The following is a 27873-nucleotide window of genomic DNA, read 5'->3' on the forward strand; positions in this document are numbered from 1 at the left end:
TGAATTCATCAAATATTTATCCTCTTTTTAAAATGTTTTTATAATTCACTTCCTGGCCAAAAGTAACTAAGCAGAGTGAGGAAAGTCATAATCTATAAAAGGCAGCTGTTAAAGGTATAACTCCCATGTTCTCATTTGTCTCTTTGAACCTCAGCCTTCATAGTAGCATAGAGGTCTTAGAAAAACCAGTTTTTACATATAATGCTTCAAGTGTCTTTTTAATCCATTTTATTTCATTTCTTTCTTCTTCCATGCAGGATTTGAAATGCGAAGTGGAAGGACTCAGTCAGTACATTCCAATGTCACGTTTAAACACTGGCAAAACATTTGGCAAGTATGTTCCTTCATGGTGGGTTCAATGCATCTAACTTTATTTTGTTTGTTTCACTATAGATTAAATATGGGGCAATTATAGGTAGCAGTCGCCCCTAGTTTGATTCACCCTCAAGTTCAGGTTTGTGCGAGCCATGACCCCCCTTCCTGCTGAAATTTATCTGTGCTCTTTCATCCATATAGGAGTGTTGGGGACGGGGCCATTATAGTAAAGGAGGTAGAGCTTGGAGCCATATCTTATTTACCTCTCGAGAAGTATCTCAATTCTTGGTCCCATATAGGAACTTCCAAGGTCAGGCTGTGGTGGTTGCTGTTCCTCCCTGCCGGGAGAGCAAGTGTAATAGTAGTGGCTATGGGCTCAGAGGGACTCTCAAGGTAGAGGGTCTCCCTTTGAATTTTGGGCTTTACCCCTTATGACCATGTGACCTCAAATAAGCTACTCAGCATTCCCCAGCATCAGTCCACCAGTGAAGTAGACATAATAACACCTTGTCGGATTATCTGAAGGGTTAAATAGAATAATAGATCTAATGTTTTCAAAAGGGGACCCTGAACATGCTAGGCGTCCCGTAAGTATTAGTTAATACTGGATATCAGTGGTTCTCAGCAGGGATCAATTTTGCCTTCAGGGGACAGTTGGCAATGACTGGAGACATTTTTTTATTATCACAACTGGGACTAGAGAAGGGTCTGTTAATGGCCTCTAGTGGATTTGGGCCAGGGATTGTGCTAAACATTCTACAATGCACAGGCCAGCCTCCATCACAACTGGTTATGGCATTCAAAGTGTCAGTAGTGCAGAGGTTGAGGAATCCTGTTGTTCATTGTAATTTTACTTAATTTCTAATCTGACTAGCAGAGAAGATAAGGTATTGACTGGAGCGGGGCCTGTCTCTCTGTGAAGACAATTTGTTACCTCAGGGAATACAACATGCAGCAGGATTGTGTTTTGCTGAGGTGTCATTCAGCGCTCAAGGTGGTATCACTGAGGTGTAGGAAAATACCTTCCCAGTCCCCGACTTCTCTAGAGTTAGGACTTCAGACCAGGAAAGTGGCCAGGGATGTCTACAAGGCATGATATGCAAGAGAGTTCATTATAGACTAGCTTATGAGAGTGAAAAATTGGAACTGATCTAAATATCCAACAATAAGAGATTATGCTGTGGGGAATAAAATTGAATCTCATGGAAAATGCCTATAATGTACAAAGTGGTAAATATGGGTTACAAAATAATATTTACATCATCCTTCTTATTTTGTAAGGGAAAAAAAGTATATTTCGCTACCTAGCTATGTGGAACGGACCTCAATATTTTATCAGTGTTTATCTCAGGGTTGTGAACTAATGGATGACTTTGGGGGTCTTTTCAGACAATTAAATTTTGCATAATGTGCAAACATAAACATATTTCTATAATCACAAAATTAATAAGTGTTGTATCTGAGGGGAAATGAAGAGTAATAATAATATGCCACAGGACTTAATTCAAAATGAGCTCATGTCTGGTCTAACTCCTGGTCTAGGGTCTGACTACTCACTCCAAGAAGACACAAATCTCTCAATTCATCTCTAGGTGTCTGATATCGTGTTACAGTTGTATATTAACATTTGATGTGCATTGTGTTTCTTTTTAACTAAGGAAGGTATTTTTAGAAAACCTTTAATTACAAAGAACTAGGATGGCAACTACAGACCATCCCCCCTAAAGACCACCCCTTTTAGGATGATAATCATGAATTCAGCATCTAATTATTTAGATTAAGTTTTTCGGGTATTTCATGGGTGCCTTACAATGTTTATCAAGAGAACAAAGAAAGAAACTGAGGAAGCCATCTCGCCGTGGTTAACACATCATGTTTTATGTTTACTAATGAAATCTGTTTACCTTCATAACTGTATAATAGGGCCATTAAAGACAATAGATACAGTAGTTTAAAAGTAATAAAATTTACAACAAAGTGTATTTAATTTGAAATTGAATTGCCAGCAAATGGTGTCCTAATGAACCCTTGTGTCAATGGAGCTCTAACCAAATTAAGGGAAATCATTTCTATCACAAGAAACTAAATCAGCTGTGAGATCCAAAAAGGCCATTCCTCTGGTGGGGGTACAGTCATTGTTACAGATGGCCCTGCTGATGGAATTAAGCTTAAGTCAGGAGAAGTGAAATACAAGATCCTTCTTAATTCAAATGAATTTGGGAAAGCAGGCAAGTGTTGCTAGATGCTTAAAATAAAATAAAATAAAATAAGTAAGTAAATAAACAAATAAATAAGCGAGCCATAAAAAAGAACCTCAAATAAACTCAGTAAATGCTAACAGGAGAAACAAAAAGACTGGGGAACATTTTGAAGGTAGAAATATATCTTGCTTTCTAGCCATTGCACTAAAAAAGAAAAAGTTTATGTCATCTCCGCTCTTCATCTATTTAAATGATTCCTCAATTCCCAAGTTTCTTCATCAATTTATAAGACTGAAGGGGTAGGGGAATGAAAATGAAGTGGCGAAAAATATTACCAAATATTTGATCTTCTGGTAATTTCTGAAATGAGCTGCATTTTAATTATTGGGAGATCGATATTGATGATAATGGAGTCTTGTATTTTGCAGAGATCACATTTCTTTCTTTTTAAAAATTTTAAAATGTTTTATTTATTTCTGAGAGACAATGTGAGCAGAGGAGGGTCAGGGAGAGAGGGAGACACAGAATCTGAAGCAGGCTCCAGGCTCTGAGCTGTCAACACAGAACCCGATGCGGGGCTCGAACCCATGAACCTTGAGATCATGATCTGAGCCAAAGTTGGACGCTTAACTGACTGAGCCACCCAGGCGCCCCACAGAAATCACATTTCAAAAGCAACTCATCTCCCCGACTTTAATCAACAGTAGTTGTGTGGTATTTATCTAATTCTCAGTCAATATGACACAGTGTTTAAGGACAACATCAAATTGTGTTGTGGTTCCAAAGGCAAACATTTCCGTTATCTCCGTTGTCAATTTCTGTTTCTTTAATCTCCCCCATCTCCCTTCTCTTTCCACCTGCTGCAGGGTGCCAGGTCAGCCATTAATTGCAGACCGAGATGTTTGTAAGGGACGCAGGCCAGCCAGGCTCTGTACTCTCCCAGACGCAACTCACGAATCAAAGGACTTGGCCTCAGGACTTGGCTCGCAGGTGTGGCTCTCGATTAACTTTTTCTCTGATGCAAAATGTAAATGATGAGATGAGCGATTCTCGACTCACTGTCCTGTTTTGCTTTTCTTCCTGTTGGGATCCCTTTAGAGGAACAAATTTTCGCGGGTCTTCGTACATATTTTTGAGGAGAGTACGATGCTAAAACAGAAGGGCTCAAATTCTCCATTGTAAAGCGTTTGGAATTCCCCAAAGCGGTGTTCACAGTGCGAAGCGGGGTTCCCACTAGACAATGAAGCTAGGGTTGGCTCCATGCAAATGAGACAGGTTTGAGATTTGATGGATCTTCTGTCTTCTTCCCAGACTCATCTGACACTCGCTTTGAGGAAGGTTGTAAATGCAAGAGAGATTGTGGTATAATTCCTCAGACTGGCATTTCTGCCCCCTAGTCACCATTCGATTATCTTCCAAATTGCTGTGTTTCAGAGAGATAAAGATTTTTTATGGCTTGCTGACTTGAAGCAGCCACAAAAGCCGGCGAGGAGATGGCTAAGCGGCCATGCATAGTAATTCCATTGGTAAATGACAAAATCTTTGTTTGTATGACATTTCCAAAATTACTACAGTAGATGAAGCTAAAATACAAAATGTCACATTTGGCATGCAAAACTATCACAATATATTTCAGTATAAAATTCATAGAGGCGTTTAATTTAGAATGTGTTTAATAACTCGGTCTGCCTGCATCAGTAATCCTGCCTTGAGGTTTAAAGAGATTGTCTTATTTATCCACATGGCGTTAATTTTTAAAAAATATTTTTGGAAACAGAAATATTAAGGTTAAGTCTTTCTTGTTAATTAAGATTTTCTAATTAAGCCAAAAATCGTTGTTAGTCTGATTGGTTTTTAAGTGTGACTTCTGTGAAAAAAACAAAGGAAGTTTAGCAACTTTCACTGTTTGTTTCACTGTGATTTGATTCCAGAAGCGTACTGTCTATATGGAAATATATATTATCGCTCACCAAATAAAGTCTAAGCAGGATTAAAAAGTACTTAACCGTTGGCTGCAGATTAATGGGTAGTGCTAGTAACTCCGGCAGCCAAGAAGGTACCCTGATTCCAAGAACGACATTATTTTTTGCTTAAAGCACAATGTAATAGAGAATTCTTCCAGGTCAAATTATTTCAAAGACTATTTGGGACTTGTGAGTAGAGAAAACATGACTTGATGACATTTGAGTTATTAATAATCCCAGTTTAATTTTTGTTTAATCTGCAACAAGTCCATTAAAAATCTCATCCATTTGGATAAAGTTTCCAGCACTTACTAAAAATGAAAATGGCCTCTTTCTGTGAGCGGAAGGCAGGTAAGCAATGAAAGTCAAATGTCGCATAAAATATTCTAGAATCCTCTTCTTTAGTTGCATACAATTTATGCTTCATTTTAGGTTAAAGCACTCACAAATGTTACTCCCTCCTTCAGTTTTGTGTGTGTGTGTGTGTGTGTGTGTGTGTGTGTGTGTGTGTTTCCTTTCATTGGAAGCCTATGGGGCAAGTTGACCTCATGTTTAAACTGGATAAAAGTATCTGTCAGGTGAAAGGTTTGTCTGACCTATTTTGGACTCATCAAGGTGGTACAAGGGACCAAGGGCAGACTGCCCAGAAGGTACCACAATGGCACCCTGACTATTTTGAATTGAAGGTACTTGACAGCCAGCACTAGACCACTCAGCTCCTCCTCCATCCGCCTGAAAACAGGAAATAAATATCCCAAATGAAAGGTAACCTTCCCTTACTAAGAAGTGAAAAGACATCCTTATTGCCAGAGACTAGAACTTTAAAGCGAAGAAAGCTGTAGAAAGCTTGTTCTTTGTTTTACTGATCTACTATCTCAGCCCAAATCTTGCTTTGAATTACTTCCTAATTGAAACCCTCAAACGCCTGTTTTCTTTTTCCTATTTCTCACAAATGTATCATCTTTCTTCCTAAAATGCATAAAAAACACTTTCCTTGGTGTATTCTTCACGTCTCATTTTCATTATTGGGCCTCCCTGTGCCTCTCTGTCCTGTTCATCTGTTCATGTAAACTTAAGTTTGAGTCCAGTGAAGACCTTGAGGCGTAGAGAAAATATATTTCTTCTCCTACATACAGCGCCCCATGGTCTGTGATTAGTGTCAGAGGTAAGGGCTTTCACCTTCAAAACTCTTGAGTTTGAAACTCACTGCCCACATCCACCCATCCCAGATTTCTTAAAGAGGCATGATGTGTGGTTTGTAGAAGTGTCGGTACTCTGTTAATTCTATCTTATTATAATAGATGAATGGTTTCTGATGTCACAGATCATTAACATACCATGCTTAAAAATTGGCTAACCTTTCCCTGGCATAATTGGCAGCTTGCCTTTTGACCTCCTAATTATATATCGCGTGTCCTGGTCTGTTATCATTGCTAATACCTGACAATTACAGGTCGAGCGAAAATAATTGTCTATTTCCCCCCACCCCCGAGAAGCACGAGAAGCACGTTGTGGCTAATTGTGTGGTTTCATCCAGTTTCTGCGTATTTCAGGGGCCCTGCCTTTTCTTTAGGTTGACCAGGGTCGGGTGCCTCAGCGTCTTCAAATACAGATGAAATGCATAAGGGGCCTCAAGAACAAGGTTCCCCGAGGCTCCTACCTCCTGAGGGTGTCCTTGCTTGGTCGTCCAGGTGGCTGTGTCTTACAATGGCAGCAAACGGAGCAGCTGAAGACCAGAACACACCCATTGAGGCATGGCGGACATTTTTATGATCTGGGGCTGTATTTCCACGAAAGCCTTTATGTGGTAAGCTGGACTTTTTGCACACATATCCCTTTTTATGTAACTTTCTCACTCTTCCTATCTATCCATCTTTTTTATCTCTATTGATGCAGCTTCAGCTATGCAACTTTGTGTAGTGAACAGAAAGGATTTCCTTCCTTCCTTCCTTCCTTCCTTCCTTCCTTCCTTCCTTCCTTCCTTCCTTCCTTCCTTCCTTTAGCCAATGAGTGCCCATTATGGACCAAGCATGTGTTGTGGACCATAAATGGACACCCTAAGTCTTGTGTAAAATGGAAATGCTGTCTTTATTTATCAACAGCATATATTGTGGATACTTGGTCTAGTTCTCCCCCTTTTCAGGAATTACATGCTGAGTATTTAATGAGGTCCGTTGTTGGGTGTGTAGTCCATGTCTAAGTATGTAAGCAGCCAGGGACTCTGATTTTAGGTGAGACACAAGCTTGAGGCCAGAAGGGAAGTTGGAGGGATTGTTCAGAAAATATATTATGGATGTAGGGGTATGTGTTAATGCAGAAAGGGGTTCTAGAGAAGACAGTAATGAGTAAAGAAGGAAGAGGTGGGTAAGATAAAACAGTGACCCTGGATGCTGGGATGAGAAACAGAGGCTGGAGAGTATCAAGTTCCCTTTGGAAGTGGAGAGGGAAGGCTCAGTCTCTTCTGGGGGACATGTTCCAGGAAACTCCAGCCCCCCCCCCCACACACACAAAGAAAGGAGGGTGGGGAGGGGCACCTGGGTGGCTCAGTCGGTTAAGTGTCTGACTTCTGCTCAGGTCATGATCTCACAGTTCATGGGTTTGAGCCTGGCGTTGGGCTCCGTGCTGACAGCTCAGAGCCTGGAGCCTGCTTCGGATTTGGTGTCTCCCTCTATTTCTGACTCTCCGCAGCTTGTGCTCTCTTTCTCTCTCAAAGGTGAATAGACGTCAAAAAAAACCATGTAATCAAAAAAGGAGAGTGAGTTAGTCCTGGGATACTTATCACATGATGGTGCATTGGACATTGGGCACAGACTATTCACAAATACAGATTTGCCTTTTACACTATTAATTTGAATGCGTAAAACACACATCTTGAGAGTTAATACAGGTATTGCAGAGTGATATTTAAGAAAAAAGCTAATTTCTCTCTAAAATAGATAGGAGTGTGCTCTGTTTCCCCATTTCCCCTTAGGTTTTGTGCTAAAGGTATCCTTTTAATTAATTTTAGCATGTGGTATTTCATTAAGGGTTGTAATGCATTATTCACATGAATATACTCTGCAGATAATGTATTGTATTTACTCTGACCAACCAGCTAAAGTAGGAGGTAAAGCTATAAAAAATGAGCCATTCTGTATGTAGATCTATAAACTATAAAACTAGGATGTCATTATTTACTTGTCGTATCTGAGAAGAGAATTACTAACTTTTATTTTATTTTTTATTTTTTAATTTTCATTTATTTTAAAATTCTTTTTAATGTTTTATTTATTTTTGAGAGAGAGAGACAGCATGAGAAGGGGAGGGTCAGAGGGAGAGGGAGATACAGAATCTGAAACAGGCTCCGGGCTCTGAGCTGTCAGCACAGAGCCCGACATGGGGCTCGAACCCACGAACTGTGAGATCATGACCTAAGCCGAAGTCGGATGCTCAACCGACTGAGCCACCCAGGAGCCCCTATTTATTTATTTTTTGGCCACCTTTATTTTTAGATATCAGAGATCCTTGAGGATAGTGTTTTTGATGTTGTTGGTTGGCTAGTTGTTTCTTATCTTTTGTTTTTTCTTTTTAATGGTCAACAATTCTGTAGTGAATTTTAAGAATAGGAAACATAGAAGCGCCTGGGGGGCTTGGTCAGTTAAGCGTCTGACTTCAGCTCAGGTCAAGATCTCGTGATTTGTGGGTTCAAGCCATGCCTCAGGTTCTGTGCTGACAGCTCAGAGCCTGGAGCTTGCTTCGGATTCTGTGTCTCACAGTTGGCTCATCTGTGAGATTGGGTTAACATGTGCCTCTCAGATGCGTTGTGAGAAATGATGGAGATAATATTTGGGGAAATGCACAGTGTCGGTGTGTAGTAAGAATTCATAGGCTTCTTTTATTAATGCTATGATTATTCTGCTTTTTTGATAGTGGAGCCCATACTTGTTTACCCAGTGGACTTTCATTTTAATATTTATGACATGTTTACATTTCTAGTAACTTTCAAACTAACCTTTGCTTGAAAACAATGTTGGTTAACATGTTTTTCCTCTAATGACTGATCCCAAAGGCTTTGTGAAGAAATGTGGGACCCCTGTGAGAGGAGTTAGTCTAGGGCGGGTATGGAGATGACATTTTCTTTGGGGGAACTGACTGCCTTTAGAGAACCGGACTTTGAGGACGTGTTCTAAGAAAGCAGCCAGCATAATTGAACCCCTGAGCTGTGACAGTCTTGCTTCTCACCTTTCACTTCAGAGAAATTTCAGAAATGTGGTGTTACCTAAAATAAATATTATATAATTAATATTAATATTTATTTAGAGACTCTTAAACAGGTCCACACTCAGTGAGGAGCCTGATACCGGCCTTGATCTCATGACCCTGGGATCATCACCTGAGCTCATGACCGACCCTCAAACTACTGAACCACCCAGGGGTCCCTAAAACTTTAGCTATTTTATTTTTATTTCTTTTTAAAAATGTTTTCATGTTTATTTTTGAGAGACAGAGAGAGATAGAGCATGAGTGGGGGAGGGGCAGAGAGAGAGGGAGACAAAGAATCCGAAGCAGGCTCCAGGCTCTGAGCTGTCAGCACAGAGCCCGATATGGAGCTCCAACCCATGAACTGTGAGATCATGACCTGAGATGAAGTCAGATGCTTAACTGAATGAGCCACCCAGGTGCCCCAAATCTTAGCTATTTAAAAATAAAAGAGTTCAATCAACACCTAACAGGCAGTTACATTTTTTTTTTTGGTTCCTTTTAATTAAGTATCTGAAAATTTAAAGCATGGAGATAGGTTACAAAACGTATTATTCAAACAGTTTGCTTTCTAGAACCATCTGCATAAAGAACTGTTTTATGGTAAAAGGAGATATGAGTGTTTTTATCATTGTTATTATTGGTTTAGATGCCCGTCTCTGGACACTGCGATCAGAGGGTGAACTCTGAGTGCAGAAGCCATATATATTTCTATGCTTCCTTTGGGAATATTCCATGCATGCTGTTGAATGATCCTAACAGAATATGCTACAGTTCAGATGCCAAGAAGGACGAGATGATGAAGAGATGCACCGAGGACGCCTTCAGGGAGAAGGGCAAAACCACTACATGACTCATGTTGCAAAAACACTCACAGTGTTGGGGTGTCTGGGCAGCTCAGTCAGTTAAGCATCTGATTTTTGGTTTTGTCTCTGGTCAAGATCACAGGGTCGGGAGATCGAGCCCTGTGTTGGGCTCTGTGCTGACAGCTCTGGATCCTGCTTGAGATTCTCTTCCTTTCTCTCTCTGCCCGTCCTTACCCCCCAGCCCCCCAAATAAATAAACAACTTAAAAAAATATTCATGTGCTAAAAAGTACATCAAGTCTGTTGGGGAAATCAGAAGCTGGTCCTTCCTTCAATAGTAAAATGCATTTTCCCCTTCCTGCCAGAAAGAATAAAAAAGTATCTTGGGATAGTTGAAATAACAACCCCAAATTTTCTTCCCTTGTGTCAGAAGCAAACAAACAAAAGTAATTACATCCTGCCACAGCCAAGGAAAATTTATTCTTTAACAGCCTGACAAAAATGTCACGGAATTACATCCGTCCCTTGGTATCACCTAACAAAATCTTGGATCCCCAAAGAAATACGCTAGGCTACTTCGCACTCAGTGTATGTAAGAAAAGTACACAATTTGGGACAAAACCAAAGCAAGAAAGGCACCGAAACCTCCAGAACTTGACAGGAAAGAGAAGTCATCTGAGGCTGTTTGAGTTCAGAATAAAAACGCTGTGGCCCAAAGTCCTGTTCATTCCATTGGGCTCAACCCAATCACAGCAAATTTTTCACTAACCACACAATTCTGCCTGCCAGTCACTCTGCTAGAAGTGTGTGGGAGACTGACAGAGGAACAGCAAGTTGCCCAGAAATACACTTTTCTAATAATAATAGGAATACACATACACTAATGCATAAATGTGCATTGTGTATGTAACTGGTATGGAGACATTGAAGATATTTTTGTCATTACTTTTAAAAGGCAAGTCTAAGGGGTGCCTGGGTGGCTCAGTAGGTTAAGTGCCCGACTCTTGGTTTCGACTCAGGTCATGATCTCCTGGTGCTTGAGTTCAAGACCCGCATCAGGCTCTGCACTGACAGGACAGAGTCTGCTTGGGATTCTCTCTCTCTCCCTCAATCTCTGCCCCTTTTCCTGCTCACTCTTTCTTCCTCTCAAAATAAATAAATAGACTTCAAAAGACAGGGTCATCTCTATTGTAACTCCATGAACAGGAGAAATTGGCTTCAAGGTCATTTGGGAAGGCAGGGTACCTTACAAATGCCAGTGGGGTGGGGGGCAGGGGATGATCATCTATTCCCCTGCAGAAAGGAGACACTGAGAAAGCATCGCTCAAATGGAGGGGTGAGTCCTAATTAAAGAAACATCCAGTCTGCTGAGGAAACGTATGCATCACCCATTTGTAAGGTTACATGGCTAATGGATCTTGGAATGAGGGTACAATGTCACAGTGTCACAGCTGGCTTCCCTTCAGCATCAGGCTGTGCCAAGAGGCACTTTGCCTATATGGTTGGAGAAGTCTGAGGGAGGTAGAGGAAATACTGGTAAGCCCAAAGGTAGTATCACCCCAAGCATCCAAAATACTACTTCCAGATACCATCACTTGGATTTTCTTGAAATAATTTTACATCTTAACATTGGTTTTCTCATTTTGCAAACTGGAGGTGGTCAAAAACAATGAGTTAACTGGCAAGTCGGAGCCAGAGTCCGCTCATATAAATGTTGGAGTTTGAATACTATAAATTATGGATTGTAAACTTAGGTTCATTTTACTTGAAGATTTTGAATAATTCCTTGGGAGAGACATTTGGAAGCTGCTTGTCTGTTGACATTGATCCTGGAAATCTTTCATATGGAAAACATTGCTTTCTTTGTGGCTCATGTTCATTAACAATAAACAGGGTAGGATCTTTGAGAAGATATATGTGAAAAAATGTGCCTTTTGTCTTCTAGTTTTGGTAGGGTGATAAACTAAGTTAAATATTCAGATGATCTTAGTCTACCATTCTGCCAGAATTAGGAGTCAAAGGCATATTTTGGTTTCAAATTAGGTTCTATAAACACCTGGGAATTCTAGACAAGATACCAGCAAATGGCTTTGAGATGCACAGATCAACACCGAAGAGGGAAAAGGATTTCCTTCGTTATCAGAAATGAAGAGGAATTTGAAAACCGGACAGGGAAGTGAATAGTCCGAGGCTATGGCTACCCAGGATGGGGAGAAGAGATTATCAGTCTTGAGTATCTAAAATTTTTTGGTTTTATTGGCCATTCAGGAGGTAAGGCCTTGGCCCATTAGGTATGGAGTGTTGAAAGTCTCCTGTATAAATCAAGGATATTCAAGACTAGTCCGGAAAGGACTAACAAAACAAACAAACACAAACAAACCAAAAAATCTGTTCATCGATAGAGGGAAATAATAAGAAACTCCTCTTTCTGTAGGCTTTGCTTAAAATTTTATTTCTCCAGGGGTGTTGGGTGCCTGGTGTCTGGGTGGCTCAGCTGGTTAAACATCCAGCTCTTAATTTTGGTTCAGGTCATGATCTGACAGCTCATGAGTTTAAGCCCTGCATCGGCCTTAGTGCTGACCACATGGGGCCTGTTTGGGATTCTCTCTCCTCTCTCTCTCTCTTTCTCTGTCTCAAAATAAATAAACTTAAAAAATTTATTTCTCCTGTTAATCTAACAATAAGATTCCTTTGATGGAAAATGTATAGTAGTTGAAATGCAAAACTCAAAAGGTGTATTATATAGATTAGACCTTCTGAGCAGAGAGCTAATGACATGGAGGCCAGAACCGATGACCTTGCTTGGACACAACGTGATGAAGCAGCAGACTGCAATGACAGAAGTCTGAGCACAAGAAAGCAACACATTCAGAGTCCTGGGAGAAAATTTGAGAAGACAGTTACCTAACCTATCATTCAAGAGTTAGGGAAGGGAGTGTTCCAAATGAGTAGACACCGGTTTGATTAAGAATACTATATTAGCATCCTAAAGCTGCCTTAACAAAGGGGCATAGACTTAGTGGCTTAAAACAAAGAATTTTATTGTCTCACAATTCTGGAGGCCAGAAGTTTGAAGGCAGGATGTCAATGGGCCTTACTCTCTCCGAAGGTGCTAGAGAATAACTGTCCTATGCCTCTCTCCTAGCTTCTGGTAGCCCCAGGTGCTCCTTGACCTGTGGATAGACTGCACCAATCGTCTGTCTTCACACGGTCCTCTCCCTGCGCGTCTTCACATCATCTTTCTTCTGTGCACATTTGTCTTTGTGTCCAAATTTCCCCTTTTTATAATGACACCAGTCAAAATAAGTTAGGACCCACCCTAATGACTGCATCTTAACTTGGGTAAACTTGCAAAATTCCTATTCCCAAATCAGACCACATTCTGAGATTCTAGGGGTTAGGATTTCCATACACCTTCTTCTGAGGGACTCAGTCCAATCCAGAACCCATATATCCTTCAGACAACCTTGCTAAAATAACTAACCAGGGATATCTTTCAAGAACAAGAAGGAATAGGGGTTCCTGGGTGGCTCCGTTGGTTAAGCCTCTGACTTCAGCTCAGGTCATGATCTCATGGTTCGTGGGTTCGAGCCCTGTGTTGGGCTCTTTGCTGACAGCTAGCTCAAAGCCTGGAGCCTGCTTCAGATTCTGTGTCTCCCTCTCTCTCTGACCCTCCCCTGCTCATGCTGCCTATCTCTCTCTTTCTCTCTCTCTCTCAGAAATAAATAAAACATTTAGAAAATTTAAAAAAAGAACAAGGAAGAATGAAAGAACTGATGTCATCTTGTATTATTCTTTTGATTCTTCTATATTTGAGATGTTTTGTAATTTTCCAAAGGAATATTAAAAAAACAGTATGCCTTTTCTATTCAGTTTTAATAAAATATTAGGCAATTAAGAGCTTTTGAGTAGCAAAAGAAAGAATAAATGATTGTATAATTTGTATAATTAAATGATTATTTCTCCAGCTAATGAACTCAAAGTTAAATCAAGGGTTGTGGCTAAGATATCTCCCCTTGCACAATATGTGTATGCCAAGTTTGGGAAGCACTGATTATTTATTTATTTATTTATTTATTAAACATATTCTTTTTTTTTTTTTTAATGCTTTATTTATTTCTGAGAGAGAGGCAGCATGAGCAGGGGAGGGTCAGAGAGAAAGGGAGACACAGAATCTGAAGCAGGCTCCAGGCTCTGAACTCTCAGCACAGAGCCCGATGCGGGGCTCAAACCCATGAACTGGGAGATCAAAACCTGAGCCAAAGTCAGACACTTAACCAACTCTGCCACCCAGGTGCCCCTGGAAAGCACTGATTTAAACCATTCATGTATGTATGGCAATCCTCTTGTTTACAACTACAAAGATGGGAAGCTATCGGAAATGATCCTGTAGAAAACCACTAAATAAGGAAAATCTTATTTTAAGAACATTGGAGAGATCCTTTGAAAATTTGTTGAAAGATTTTACTTTTTTTTCAGTTATACTTGGTTTCTAATATTCTAATCTCTGTGGGTAAATAAACATGGAATCTTTAGAGCTTAGAGAAAATTGAAAGAGAAAACATAGCAAAGAGCTTTGTAAAAATGTCAAGTCGTAAATTAAGAATTGTGATGACTCTGAACAGCATTTTGCATTATCATTTAAAATATATCATTATTTAAATAAATATAATATTTAAATAGGACAATTTAAAACATTATTATTGAGGGGCGCCTGGGTGGCTTAGTCGGTTAAGCGGCCGACTTTCGCTTAGGTCATGATCTCGTAGTTCGTGGGTTCGAGCCCCGCATCGGGCTCTGTGCTGACTGCCAGCTCAGAGCCTGGAGCCTGTTTCGGAGTCTGTCACTCCCTCTCTCTAACCCTCCCCTGCTCACGCTGTCTCTCTCTATCCTAGAAATAAATAAAAAAAATATATTAAAAAACACATTATTATTGCACTTAGGCAATAGTATCTGAAATGAAAGAACATTTTGTTAAATATTAGATAAAACTGCTATGCTTATAATTCTCATTTTCATTAGGTACAGGCATCGGTCAACTTAAAAAAAGGGATACAGGGTGGCTGAGTGGCTCAGTCCACTGAGCTTCTGACTCTTCAGTTTGATTCAGATCATGATCCCAGGATTGTGGGATTGAGTCCCACCAGCACTGGGCTGTGCTCTGGGTATGGAGCCTGCTTGTGATTCTCTCTCTCTCTGTCTCACTGTCTCTCTCTCTCTCCACCTTTGCACATTCCCCACTCTCTCAGCACACACTCTCTCTCTTTCTCCAAAATAGAGTTTAAAAAAATGATACAAATAATAGGTTAAAGAAACAAACCCAGCAAAATTCAGGCAAAGAACATTGATTAATGAATTAAAAAACAATTCTGAAAGGTCAAGTGCTCAAGTTGGGCTAAGCCTCAGGCAGCTCTAACAAATGTGATTGGGATGTGCGGAGCAGGTAACCCATGCTGACTCCGAATTTGCTGACATTACAGGGTTATTATTTCTGGAAGGATGTAGCATTCTGGAACAATTTCTCCTATGATTCCATGAAGACCATGGTTTCCTTCAATTTGGGGCTTACATATTTCACTTTTCACATCACCCTACACCACAAAAAAAATAAACCCATGTCTTGGATTGAGAGTCTGTGTCACCAAGGGCAGAAAAATATCACTCAGTTTTGATGGTACTTGAGCCCATTTTATTGGACAAGCACATCTGTTTTGTGAATCACATGGCAGTGTATGCATGCTGAAACTTATGAACACTAGTGTAAAGGCAAAAAAAAAGAAAATAATGTGCATTACAGGAACTTGCGGCAGTTTGAGAATTTCTTAAGAAAGAGTCAGACATTTGCTACCGTTTGATTGGATGGTATTTATAAGCACACCAAAGCCAAGAAACTACAGGAAAAGGAACATCGTAGAACAGAATGTGACAACGCAGGCTTCCACATGACAAAACCACAGTGAGCAGACATTTATTAGTTTCTTACTTGCAGGAGGATCTGCTCTGTACTTACTTGTAACTGAATGAGGCTTTTCCATTGGATGGAGGTAAATCAATACCTTTTAATTCCTAAAAACAAACAAACAAACAAACAAAAACCCTTTGGGAAATACTACCATAGAAAATTTTCTTGCATATTCAAATAGGAAGAATGAATAAAGGGGACCAAAACCATGGTAGGATGGTGATTAAGTGCATGCTCTTTACCTGGAATTGAATTTTGGTTCCCAAAATCTACTTAGCAATGGGACTTAGAGCAGGTACCCAGTCTCCCTGTGCCTCTGCGATTTCCACGTAAAATGGGCATCACAAGAAACCAAATTTCATTGATCTTACGGTGTTAATTATCACCAGTAAGGCGGTGGTCAGAGTCAATGTTATAGTGTAGCTCAGGTCCAACATGCTTTAAGGACTAAAATATTTTCGAATGAACAAACCAACTCTAAAAAACATGAAGTAAGCAAAACCCAAATATATGCCTAAAAGGAGGTTTTGCTTAACTAAAGGATGTCATTATTTCTCTTTCTAACATGTCGGTGAGAAAATTGCTTAAAAGGATAAACAGGGGTGCCTGGGTGGCTCAGTGAATTAAGTGTCTAATTTTGGACTAGGTCATGATCTCGCTGGTCTCTAGTTAAAGCCTTGTGTCAAGCTCTGTGCTGACAGCTCGGAGCCTGCAGCCTGCTTCAGATTCTGGGTCTCCCTGTCTCTTTTTGCTCCTCCCCCATTCACACTCTGTCTCTCTCTGTCAAAAATAAATAAACATTTCGAAAAAATTTAAAAGGATAAACAATTGTGAACAATAGTGTGTCTTATGTCCACCCTTTCTAAAACCACTAAAGTGTTTTATTTTTTTTTATTATTTTGTAAATGTTTATTTATTTACTTTTGAGAGAGACAGAGTGTGAGTGGGGGAGGGGCAGAGAGAGGGAGAAAGAAAATTCCAAGCAAGGTGTGTGCTGTCACAAACCATGAGACCATGACCTGCACTGAAATCAGGAGTCAGACACTCAACCTATGGAGCCACCCAGGTGCCCCCAGAAAGGTGTTTTAGACCAAAGTAGAGTTTTCTGTTTTTACTAATATTATGACATTTAACCTCAAAAGAAGAAAGTGAGATAGACATTAATATTTCTATTTCATAAATGAGAAACTGCATTTTGAAGAAATGATGCTAGTTACCCAAGATCTTATAGCTTAGTAGGGCTATGTTGGCAATGAAACCCTTGCTCTATGACTCTGGATACTCAAAAGTCCTTTCTACCCCCAAAGAGGGCTTTCCATTAATCCCAAGGGCATCATCAATGTTCCTTTGGTCATCATTAGTGGAAGTGGTCTCTCCATCCCCTCACTCCAGCACTTCCCTTTTAAAACATAGGTTGACGTCTCATTGCTCTTAAGAGAAATTAAAGTCTTTGTCATGGATTCAAGCACACTGGTAATATGGCCTCAGTTTCTGTCCACAGTCTGATTACACACTCTGAGCTTGGGCAATACCCAAGTTCCATATATCCTACAAGTTTGCTGTGCCATTGGGCATTTGTCCCCAATGTTAACTCCTGCATATCCTTCAAGCCCCAAACTTAATCACTTCTGCTATTGTTTATACACATGAATGAGTTCCAACAAGATTTCAGGTGTTTGAGGGCAGAGGCCATATCATATTGTTGTGTCTTGTGTACATGCATACAGTACTTGTACATAGTAGATATTCAATAGATGTTTCTTTATTTTTTAAATTTTTTTAAATGTTTTGTTTATTTCTGAGAGAGAGAGACAGAGACAGAGACAGCACAAGCAGGGGAGGGGCAGAGAGAGAGGGAGAAACAGAATCTGAAGCAGGCTCCAGGCTCTGAGCTCTCAGCACAGAGCCTGATGTGAGGCTCGAACCCACGAACCGTGAAAAGTTGAGCTGAAGTCGGACGCTTAACCATCTGAGCCACCCAGGCGCCCCTAGATGCTTCTAAAATAAAAGATAAAATGAAATGTGAAACTCTCGTTATAAAGATGCAACAGGTTTAATGTAAATTCAGTTTACAAAAATGAGTACAAGGAAATGTCAAGATAATCTTAAGAGTCAGATCTTGGCAACAGTAGCTTCTAAAATGGAAATAGACCTGATTGAGAAGAAACATATCAATTCAGAGGAAGAGAGATTATTTTCACATTACCTATAAATGAGGATCCCATCACTGGTAATGAATAAGAAAATACATTTCAATGTTTTATGATTTTATAACTTTATGTTTATTTTTTATTTTCTCCCTTCTTTAATATTCAAATGCAGTATTTTAGGTAAACCTTTTTAAAAGAGAGAAGTGAGCTCCTAAACTCCCTTCCTTGAAGCATGGCCAAATTGGACAAAGCTCATTCTCAAGTAGAATGCCTTCTAAGAATTTCCAGGGTACTTTGGCATGCATGGGGACCTCCACAAATACACCTGTTTTATGTTATATTAACTGCAAACTTGGTTATTTTAAAGACCACATAAACATTTCTCCAGATTATTTTTGAGATTTTTAAGTGAAAATAGCTGTATTGGCCTTTCTAATTATAGAATGCCACTACAAGCTCTTTATTCAAAAATTCACAGAATTTAAAAACTATATGTAAAAGTCTAGCTCTCAGAAAGCACGTGCAGCCATTCTGAAGCCATATTAAATGCATACACACTTACCTTCCTTTTATTAGTCATTGCCATCTAACCTAAGTTGCTTAAATTATTCATTCACTGTAGAAATGAAAAATAGGTTCAGTAAATAAATAGACCAGCACTTCAAACTTAGGGAAAAATACACATAATAAAAGAATTAAAAAATTTGTTGAAGACCTGGCAAGTAGTATTCTTGAATTCACATTAGCTTGCTTGAATTATTGGAAAATTTTCATGTTTGGTGTTAATTTAGATGGAAGTTGCTGGGTTAGTCAAAGGTCACTGCAATGTACACGGCCAAATAGATTAATTTTATTTGTATTGCATAATATGTTTTGCATACTGTTGTGCATTCATTCAATTACCAATAACCTGTTGTGGTAGATTAAAGATGGCCATAACTTCCTTGCTGTCTGAAAAGTGAGCTCCATGTTTTATCCCCTTCAATTTGAAGAGGAGATAAGTCTGTAACTGCTTAATCAATAGAATAGAATGGAAGTGATGCTCTCATTTTCTAGGTGTAAGTTCTGGCTTTAAAAGCCTTTAAAGGGGGGCGCCTGGGTGGCTCAGTCGGTTAAACGTCCAACTTCGGCTCAGGTCATGACCTCATGGTTTGTGGGTTTGAGCCCCACATTGGGCTCTGTGCTGACAGCCAGCTCAGAGCCTGGAGCCTGTTTCAGATTCTGTGTCTCCTTCTCTCTCTCTGACCCTCCCCTGCTCATGCTGTCTCCTTCTCTCTCTTAGAAGTAAATTAAAAAAAAAAAAAGGCCTTAAAGGACAGGTAGCTTCACTTCCTGCTTACTGGAAGCCATGCTTATAGAGCCCAGAGGTGCTATGTAAAAAAATTCATAAAAGTCTACCTGGCTAGAGAGGAAGGAGAAGCCCTGTAACTACAGGAGAGAGAGAGCCCTGGGCTGGGGCTAGCTTTCCATTTGTCTTCGCCAATGTTCTTGACATGTGAGAGAAGCCATCTTGGACTCTCCAGCTCAGGTCAGCCACCACATAAATAGCACCAAGTGGCCCCAGCTGATGCTGTGTGGAGTAGGTGAGACACTTTGCTGAACCGTGCCTCTTTTCTTGATCCACAGAATGGGCAGATATAGTAAAACATTGTTTTACTATACAGTCAAGCCACTAATCTTTGCTTTAGTATTTGTCACTGAAGAACTTATTTATTTAGCCCATTATAGGACCAAGTACTGTATCAAGAGCTGGAGGAATAAAGTCAGGACCCTCTCTTTAAATTGTGTGGTTTGCTTTGACAAACTTTATATCTCCTGAATTTTGGCTGTATTTGGAGATAAGGTCTTTAAAGTGGTAATTAAGTTAAACTGAGGTCATTGGTGTGGGCCCTATCCAATATTTCTGCTGTCCTTTAGGAAGAGGAGATGAAGACACAGATGCACACCCTGGAAATCCATGTGAGGGAGACAAACTAAAATCAAAACCTGTCAACACCTTGACCTTGGGTTTCTAGTCTCCAGAACTGCCAGAAAATAAATTGCTATTGTTTAAGCCACTCAGCCTGTGGTACTTTACTATGACAGTCCAAGAAAATGAATACGAGGCCTCATGAAGAACTGGTGACTCTGCATTGTCCTTTTTTTCCCAGTTGGAAAGAAGTAGTAATGATAGATTTTAACCTTTTACAATTCAGTGTGTAAATCTGGCATCAATGAAATAGGGTCTGGCTCTCCTATTCCTTGGTGTATCCACACTATATGTAGGTAAGTTTTGGCAAATTGTAGGGCACACGTAGATACCTCAGAAATGCCACAGAATACCTGACTTAGAGTCACAGAACTATCAGACTGTTTCATGTATCTATAGAATTTTAAGGAGTCTATCAACCAGTTAATATTTATACATCAGTGTGGCAAGGTATCATTATTATAGTAGTAGATGGGCACCATTTTTGTTTTACTGGAGGGAAATCCAATATGAATAAAATAGCAACTTTTCAAACATGACATTTAATCCATGCATGTAAATCAAACTGAAAATCTATTATTCATTGTTAAAAGGGTGGCATATTTTTATTACATTGAGAATGAAACACAAATACTGTGAAAAATTTAGTGGCTCTTCTTGAAATTTTAAGACACTTATCATGTAGTCAGCTAGCCGGTACTGGCACTCATTTTAAAATATAGCCATGAAATTAATAAGTTTGATGTTTTATGCCTGAAAAGAGGATGCTCAATTTCAGTGAAATAGGCAAATTTATTTTTTATTTAAAGCTTCCTAAATACTTAAGATGGTAAAGTACTTCAGTAATGTTCTGATTCCAATATGTATATGAAGAATATAGTTCATATTCTTGTCATTATTAGTCACAGCCACAGTGTTCTTCCCTGAAGTGCTTTCTGAAAACTGCATATATCAGAAACTGATTAAAACGACCTAAAGTATTAATTCTTAAAATACGATGAACTCAACATTTCACAATGGGTTATTTTCTGTGTGACATTTAATATAAAAAAATGAAATGATTTTAATAACTCACAGGATGGAGCAATCTTAGGAAAACATGACTGCTTTTATTGATTATTGATTATTACCGTTAATAATGAACAATCCTGGAGTATATCATGCAGCTTTAGAAAGTATTTCCATTATGTCAGTTGGAGGAAAGCTTTTTTTTTGGTCAGTTCTAGGGCAGGTCACCTCTGTTGGTCAAGAGGCCCCCACAGACTTGTGAGAATGTAATTTGCAGATGGCCTTTTCCACATGACATGGTTGGTCTCTGGGCTTCCTGCTCTCGGCAGTGGTCTGTTCTGCGACTTACATGTGCTCAATACTTTAAGAAAATACTTAATCTCCCTGGCCTCAGTTCCCTCATCTGTACAATGGGAATCCGATACCTAATTCTTAGGGATTTTGTGAGCACTAAATAATATAGTATATAAATTGCTTAGTGTAGTGGGTTGCATGTAGGAAGTAATTGGTTGCTCTAATTACTTTTATCATTATAATAATAATCTTCCATGTAGAATGTTCACTGTTTTCCTGAGTTAGGTTTCTGCAGCTCTTCAAAACATCCCTTCAAGAAGTATTAGTTAATGCATCCTTGATTTATTTAAGACAACTCAATTTCCATTGAATTTATTCGATGCTATTTTGCCTCTGCTCCTTGCTACTGAGTGATGGCCCTCAGGGTTCAAGGCCATTAGTGCAGAAGGTCACTTTATCACTGTGCCTCATAGTGATATGAGAGGAAGAGAGTAAGGTATAATTGAGTGCCTACAGTATGTCAGTTTCTTCACTGTATGCTTAATATACACTACCAATGCAAACTTCACATCATCCAATCTATTGTTAAACCCATTTTGCAGATAAAAGAAACTGAGGATTTAGACCTGAGGATTTGCCCAGATGTTTGGAGATGAGCTTAAAACCCAGGTGTGAATGATCCCACAGGGTAAACACTGAGGTTCACAATCCACCCTAAAGGAAGTCGCAAGAATTGATACAGTGACTTTTCTATATCTCTAAATTAGTCATCGATTCTTATTACATTTCTTTGAATTTAACCAGATTTATTTCTATTTCTAAAGCCAAATCTCTCTCTCTTTTGAGTCTCTTTCTCTGTACTTTCGGAGGACAGATTTCGTATCGTGTAGTAAACTAACATTTGGGAATGAGACGATTACAGTACATGGTAAGATCTTAAGAATGTTTGGTAACACTAGAATGTACACCTCTTGCCACTAGGACTTGGGTCTATTTTGTTCACTGCTGTGTCTCTAGCACTTGAAATGTGACTGTCTCAAATATTTCCAAAATGAACGAATCTAAAAAGTCCAGAGTCTCAGTGCAGATTTAATCAACTATTCTCTGCCTTTCAGTTGAAATATTTTTAACTTAAAAAAATTTTTTGGTATTGTATGCAGATTTGCATCCTTTATCTTATTGAAAATGATTCTGAAGTTCCACAAATCCATTCCCGCCCTTGGTGTCTCTTCCCTACATCTCTTCTTATCTGCTATATTCAGAGTTAAGAATGCCCTAGTTACAAAATAGTTCTTCTCCACCTTGCATGCAATTCAACAATCAAATCATTCTGAATTCTCTAAAGAGGAGAAACTTGTTTCTATATTTGAACTCACTCACATTCAGAGGGAATATGTTTTAATATTTCAACATCTATACAAAATGCTTTACAATTACTTTTAAGACCCTAATTCTCATATGAACACCAAGTGAAGTCACAAAGGGCTGAGTAAAGGTAAAGAATTTCTCCAAGGTCACATGTCCTGTTAATTGCGAAGAAAAGGGCCAGTTATCTTTTCCTACCAGGCAGTAGTCAATGACTTTTCAACTGATAGGTCTCTAAAAGCTCATGGTGGAGGCAGGAAAATGATTTCTGCTCAAACAAAAACATCATTGAACTCCAGGGCCAATAAGGGTCTATTTAGTAAACTGCAAATCGGATCATGTCAACCCTTTGCTTGAGATCTCCCAGTGGCTCTCCATGATATTTAGAATAAAATCCAAATTCCTTGTGGGTTTCACTCCAGTCTCACTTCCATCCTCTGAACACAACCAGCTCATTCTTGTTGTGGGGCCACTGAATTAATTGTGGCTTCCTACCTACTTGGGTTCCTCCTTCAACTAACATGGCAGGTTTCAGGTTGAGTATCACTTTCTTAGACTAGATTTTCTTAACAGACTCGCTCCTTCTCTGGTCATTTGCTAGTACATCACTATTTTATCTTTGTTATTTCAATATCAGTAGTGATAAATTAGAACATTTATTACTATTAAAATTGTCTGATGTGTTACTCATTATCCTTCCCTGCCTCAGACTATAGTTCAATGAGAGTTAGAAGCTTCCTTGTCTTTATTCGATTAGTTTTATCCTCAGTGCCAAAAATGGCACTTAAGTGCAATATGGACATTTGCTAGTTTTAATAAAATGTGTGGGAATGAATGAATGAATAAATGAATGAATGGAAAAAATAGTAAAGTTGGATATAATTTTTGACATAGTCAAATCAACAATTTAGTGCTGGGAAAACATGAGCCAATCATAACTTTCCTAAATCATTTTTTTTCCATCACCTGTGAAATGGGCTAATATCGATTGTATAAAAGCATTGACATACTCAAATGTGATAATATGCCTTTAAGAGTTTTGTAAAATAGAAAATATAGCACAGGTATTACTATTATCACTATATGTCTTTGGTAGAAAGTGGTTGCCCAAAGGAAAAATGTTGATTAGCAATTATTGCCAAAAGTTTTCTCCTTTCCAAATGATGTATTTGTCTACTCCTTGTAAAACCATTTGTGGTTAATTTGTTGGTCTTTGATCTAATCATGCTGCAGATGTTCAGAAATGCCATCTTTTTGTGCATTGAGGCTCAGTCACTGGGGTTTGTAAAAGTAATGGGCTGTGCCCAATTTTTCCCCAATGTGTTCAACTCTCAGGGACAATGAAGGGGAAATTTATCTTTTGCCTAACAAGGAGAAACTGAAAAGAAAATTCAACTTTTTGTTTTCACAGTAAAAAAAAAGGGGGGGGAAGGGTGGTAGAAATCCCAGAACTAAATTTTCTAAATTAAAATATTCAATTAGATTTTGCCATCTCCCTGGAGTGAAATATTCTTAGTTGAACATTTGAGTAGCATGGAAAGAGATGAGTTATGATACACTGAGGTTGAGGTCAGGTAATGGAATTTCGATATAATGAGATGACATCCCATATATTTCCTCTTGATTTCAGTCATGTGTGATGATACATGGAAGAAAGTTCATATTTTTTAGCCTGTAATTATTCAGGTAGGAATCAGTTTGATTTTCAAGAGAAATGTGGCTGTCCTAAGCTGTGTAAGTTGTATGATCAAAGACATACGAATCTGTCTTACCTTTGTGTCTGGATTAGATGGTGATACTCAAAGTAGATACTCAAAGTGGCTGAAGAACCACCTGAATCACCTTACGTTGGCATTCTTGTTAAAATTCAGGTTTCCGAGGGGTGCCTGGGTGGCTCAGTTGGTTAAACTTCCGACTTCGGCTCAGGTCATGATCTCACGGTTCATGGGTTCGAGCCTCGCCTCGGGCTTTGTACTGACAGCCAGCTCAGAGCCTGGAGCCTGTTTCAGATTCTGTGTCTCCTCCTCTCTCTGACCCTTCCCTACTCACACTGTCTCTCTCTCTCTCTCAGAAATAAATAAAACATTTAAAAAAATTTTTAAAAATTCAGATTCCCGAGACTCACCCCAAACTTATTGATTCAAGGAGAGAGCGAAGCCTGGAAATCTGAATTTTTCATAAGTACCCTTGGGAAATCCTTACACAAATTAAATTTGGGGGACTGCTAGTCTAAAGCCTTGAGGAGGTCATTGTACGATAGTTGAGGTTTCTCCAGTGATTACAATTAGTTGTTGACAAGTCAAAAAATTAGATCTGGGGACTGGAGGTTTTGAGAGATCATAAAATTGTGACTCCATTTCAGAAAGATTTTTATTCAGAATCACTAATTTGTCAGCTATCTGGTGAATCCAGCCCTTCAGAAAGAACTCATTCTTTAAGGATCCTGGGCAATTGGATTTTGTTGAAATAAAAATGTTTTTTTCTTGGTAACTCCCATGTCTGCTTTCAATGCCTGACCTCAGAGTGAACAATTTAAGAGAGAACAGGCTGAAACATGTGGAGGAAGAACCCTTGGTTTATAGGAATCATGAAGAGAAGTAAATGGGGCAGAGAAGAATCACCTTGAGCCTTTTCTCTGTGAATCCAAAGTAGGCTTTTTGGTGTAGCACCTCCTATATCAGGAAGCATAGCGTGAATGACCTTGCAGTGGACTTCCAAAAAGCTCCACCATCTTCATCTATTGTCTGTCCGATCTTGAGCTCAATCTCTTTCTCTCATTTGTGTCCTCCATGAAATGGAGTTAATAATAAAATCTACTTTACAGAATTATTGTGGTGATGGAGTTGACAAGGATAAAGTGATTTAAAGGGTGCCTTGCATTTCATCAACTTTCAATAAACGTCAACTATTGACATACTACCTTTTAGGATTAAGGAAAACAAAACAAAAAAAAAATCAATTTTCTAAAATAGGGAACAAGGGCTACTACATTTGCACCTGAGAGCGCATGGTTTTCCAGTGGTGTGGGAAGGAAGATTTTTCTCTCAGAAACCATAGTGGTTGTAGCTCACTGTTACCACCCTCTGTGCTTGATCCCTAGTCCAAGAAAAGCTTCCAAGAGTCATTACTTTCTTTTATCCCACAGCAGAAAGACTGGGGATTAGAGCTAATTTGCCTATTTATTTATCTTGGCTGAAGAAATGGAAAGGAAAATAATGGTACCATAAAACTCTCTCTGGATCACCTAGGTTACCCTGTGCTGTGACATCAATTTCCAATCATCTGTCCACAGTTGTCTGCCTCGGAAGGAACATGTTGCTATTTCTACTGCAGATTAACTGTATATGTTTACTTCCTGGACTTCCCTTACTCTTTTGAATGTTAGTCTTGGAAGACACCATTTTGTTCATTTCCCAGTCTGTGTACCTGCCCCCTTTCTTTATCACCACTGTTCTCCCTCCTCTTCCCCTACTAGATGCTACTACCACTAGCATTTAATAAATGGCAAACTCAAGATGCAGAGATGGTGGGTTACCTACCTAAGTGGTCACTTGGGACTCGATCTCATGTTTGTTTGATGCCAAAGCCCATGATTTTTAATCACTAGGATATAGAGCTTCTCTTTTAAAGTAGGGAAGCACTTAAACACAATGGGACTGAACAGTTAGGACTGAAGTAATCCATATTTAAAGTCAAGAGGACCATTTAAGATGCATTTAGAAGAATTGGAATCAAAGAAATATGCAGATAACCCCAATTGTAGACCCATCTTGAACAACATAAGCATTATTGAGTATTCTGCTTGCCTGTGGAGGTACCCATTATATGAGTATTTGCAGGTTCCTATATTATGAGCTTTATCACAAACCTGACGAAAACCACTACATCCTAGACTTTAACTCTGGTGACTTAGACATGGCTCAAAGCTCTTTGGTCATAATAATCGTCTTTATAGAACTGTTAAGACTGAACTTGAGTAAATACAAAGCAGGCCAGTGAATCAGTGTACATTAGCTTGGTTATTCTATGGAAGCAAAAGCTCCTCAAAACATCTCAGTGGCTTAATACAATAGAAGCTTATTTTTAACCTCAGCTACATGTCCACTCAGGAAAGCTGGAAGTTCTGTTTCATCCACCCTCATTCTGAGTCAAAGACTGATTAAAAGATCACTGTATGGAATGTCATTTGTCATGTGGCAAGGACAGATCAAGAGAACTCTGGAGGGTCTAGAACCAACAATAAACGGTCTGGCCTAGAAGTAATACTTGTTATGGTCACTCACAGATCACTGGTCAGAACTAGTTAAAGGGCCCACCCGCCCACAAAGGAGTTTGGAAGTGCAATCCTACCATATGTTTAGAAATATTTTATGAACAGCAAACATTAGAAACATTTGACAAACAGCCTTAATGACAATATCGCTTCTTGGGAGAGACTGGAACTTCCCAAAAATTAGAACTGTTCCCACACGCGTCAATTTACCTTACGAACTAGCAAACCCTCCCATCAGTCAGTATGGGATTCAGATAGAGAATGAACAACTGTCTTGTATATTATAGAACAGAATTCTAATGGAGCAAGGGATTGAATATAGCACTGTTTCTCAATGTTTGTGTTGTGTATGCCACCAGTACTTTTATTAGGTAATCTGCATTCCTCAACAAAATTTCTAAAAATGCCGTTTTCTGAAGTCATTGTATATTTGCCACTCTTTTCTTCTTATTGTTATTATTTACTTTACATTTGGCGACTTGAAAATTCTGAGAACATTTTAGTGATTATTATGAAAATGTGTGAATCTCCTAGCCCATGTCTGGGTCCCATCAGTATCTCTGCCTGCACTTCTGGTTGAGAACCTGTAGTTTAGAAATTATTACCTCAAATGTCTTGTTCGAGATACTTTGGTCATAATGAGTGAAACTTGGGGGAGGAAGAAAGATTGCCTGACAAAAAGGCTCTTGAAGAAAATAACAGACTCTGTGTATGTGTGTGTGTGTGATGGGCAGACATTTGAGAAAATATTTTGACTATACTTTATTCGTATGTCTTTCATATTTTAATTATATTATTATTTACTAAAAACAATATATGCTTATTATGAAATAATACTAGAAAGATAGGTTGTGGTGAGGCGGCATCAAGACCTTTAATGTGATGCTAAGGAATTACAAGATATACGGTAAATAGATGTTGATAATAAGACGCTAATTAGGCAAGAACCAGTCTACCCAAGAGGCAAAAAGTGGAGCTTCTTCTTAACAGAAGCTTCTGCAAAGTTTTTGTTCAGTGCCAGAGACCAAAGTAACTTGACACGACCAGACTACAGAACAGCAATAAAGAAATGAAAGTAGAATTTTCCATATAATAGAAATGTTTTTATATGACATTCAGGACTTCCCAATAAGGGAATATGGATACCTGACCAAGTATAACCCTTTGAGAGACAATAATAAAGTTTTAGTTTACATATTATTGATGGCCCTATATTTTTAAGACTTTTATCTTGGATTTTTATCAGTTTGACTATGGTAAGCCTAGGTATTATTTCCTTTTTTAATTTTGCCTTCTCAGGGTTTTCTGAGCTTCTTGGTTTGGTGGGT

The 27873-nt window shown here is 39.0% G+C and overlaps 1 protein-coding gene across 1 annotated transcript in view; it reads left to right on the top strand.

The window, feature by feature from the left end:
* Positions 1 to 257: 257 nt before the first annotated feature.
* The window catches only part of LOC120246219, a gene marked incomplete at its 5' end in the record, with an annotated part of 228496 nt that continues 200880 nt past the window's right edge, over positions 258 to 27873 (top strand). Inside the window, 3 exons of the mRNA XM_039253656.1 lie at positions 258 to 334; positions 3383 to 3506; positions 6054 to 6287. Of these exons, the coding sequence (XP_039109587.1) occupies positions 258 to 334; positions 3383 to 3506; positions 6054 to 6287 (435 nt within the window). The remainder of the gene's footprint in view (positions 335 to 3382; positions 3507 to 6053; positions 6288 to 27873) is intronic.

Source organism: Hyaena hyaena, unplaced genomic scaffold (genome assembly GCF_003009895.1).
Source record: "Hyaena hyaena isolate Hyena2069 unplaced genomic scaffold, ASM300989v1 scaffold_455, whole genome shotgun sequence".
NCBI lineage: Eukaryota > Metazoa > Chordata > Mammalia > Carnivora > Hyaenidae > Hyaena > Hyaena hyaena.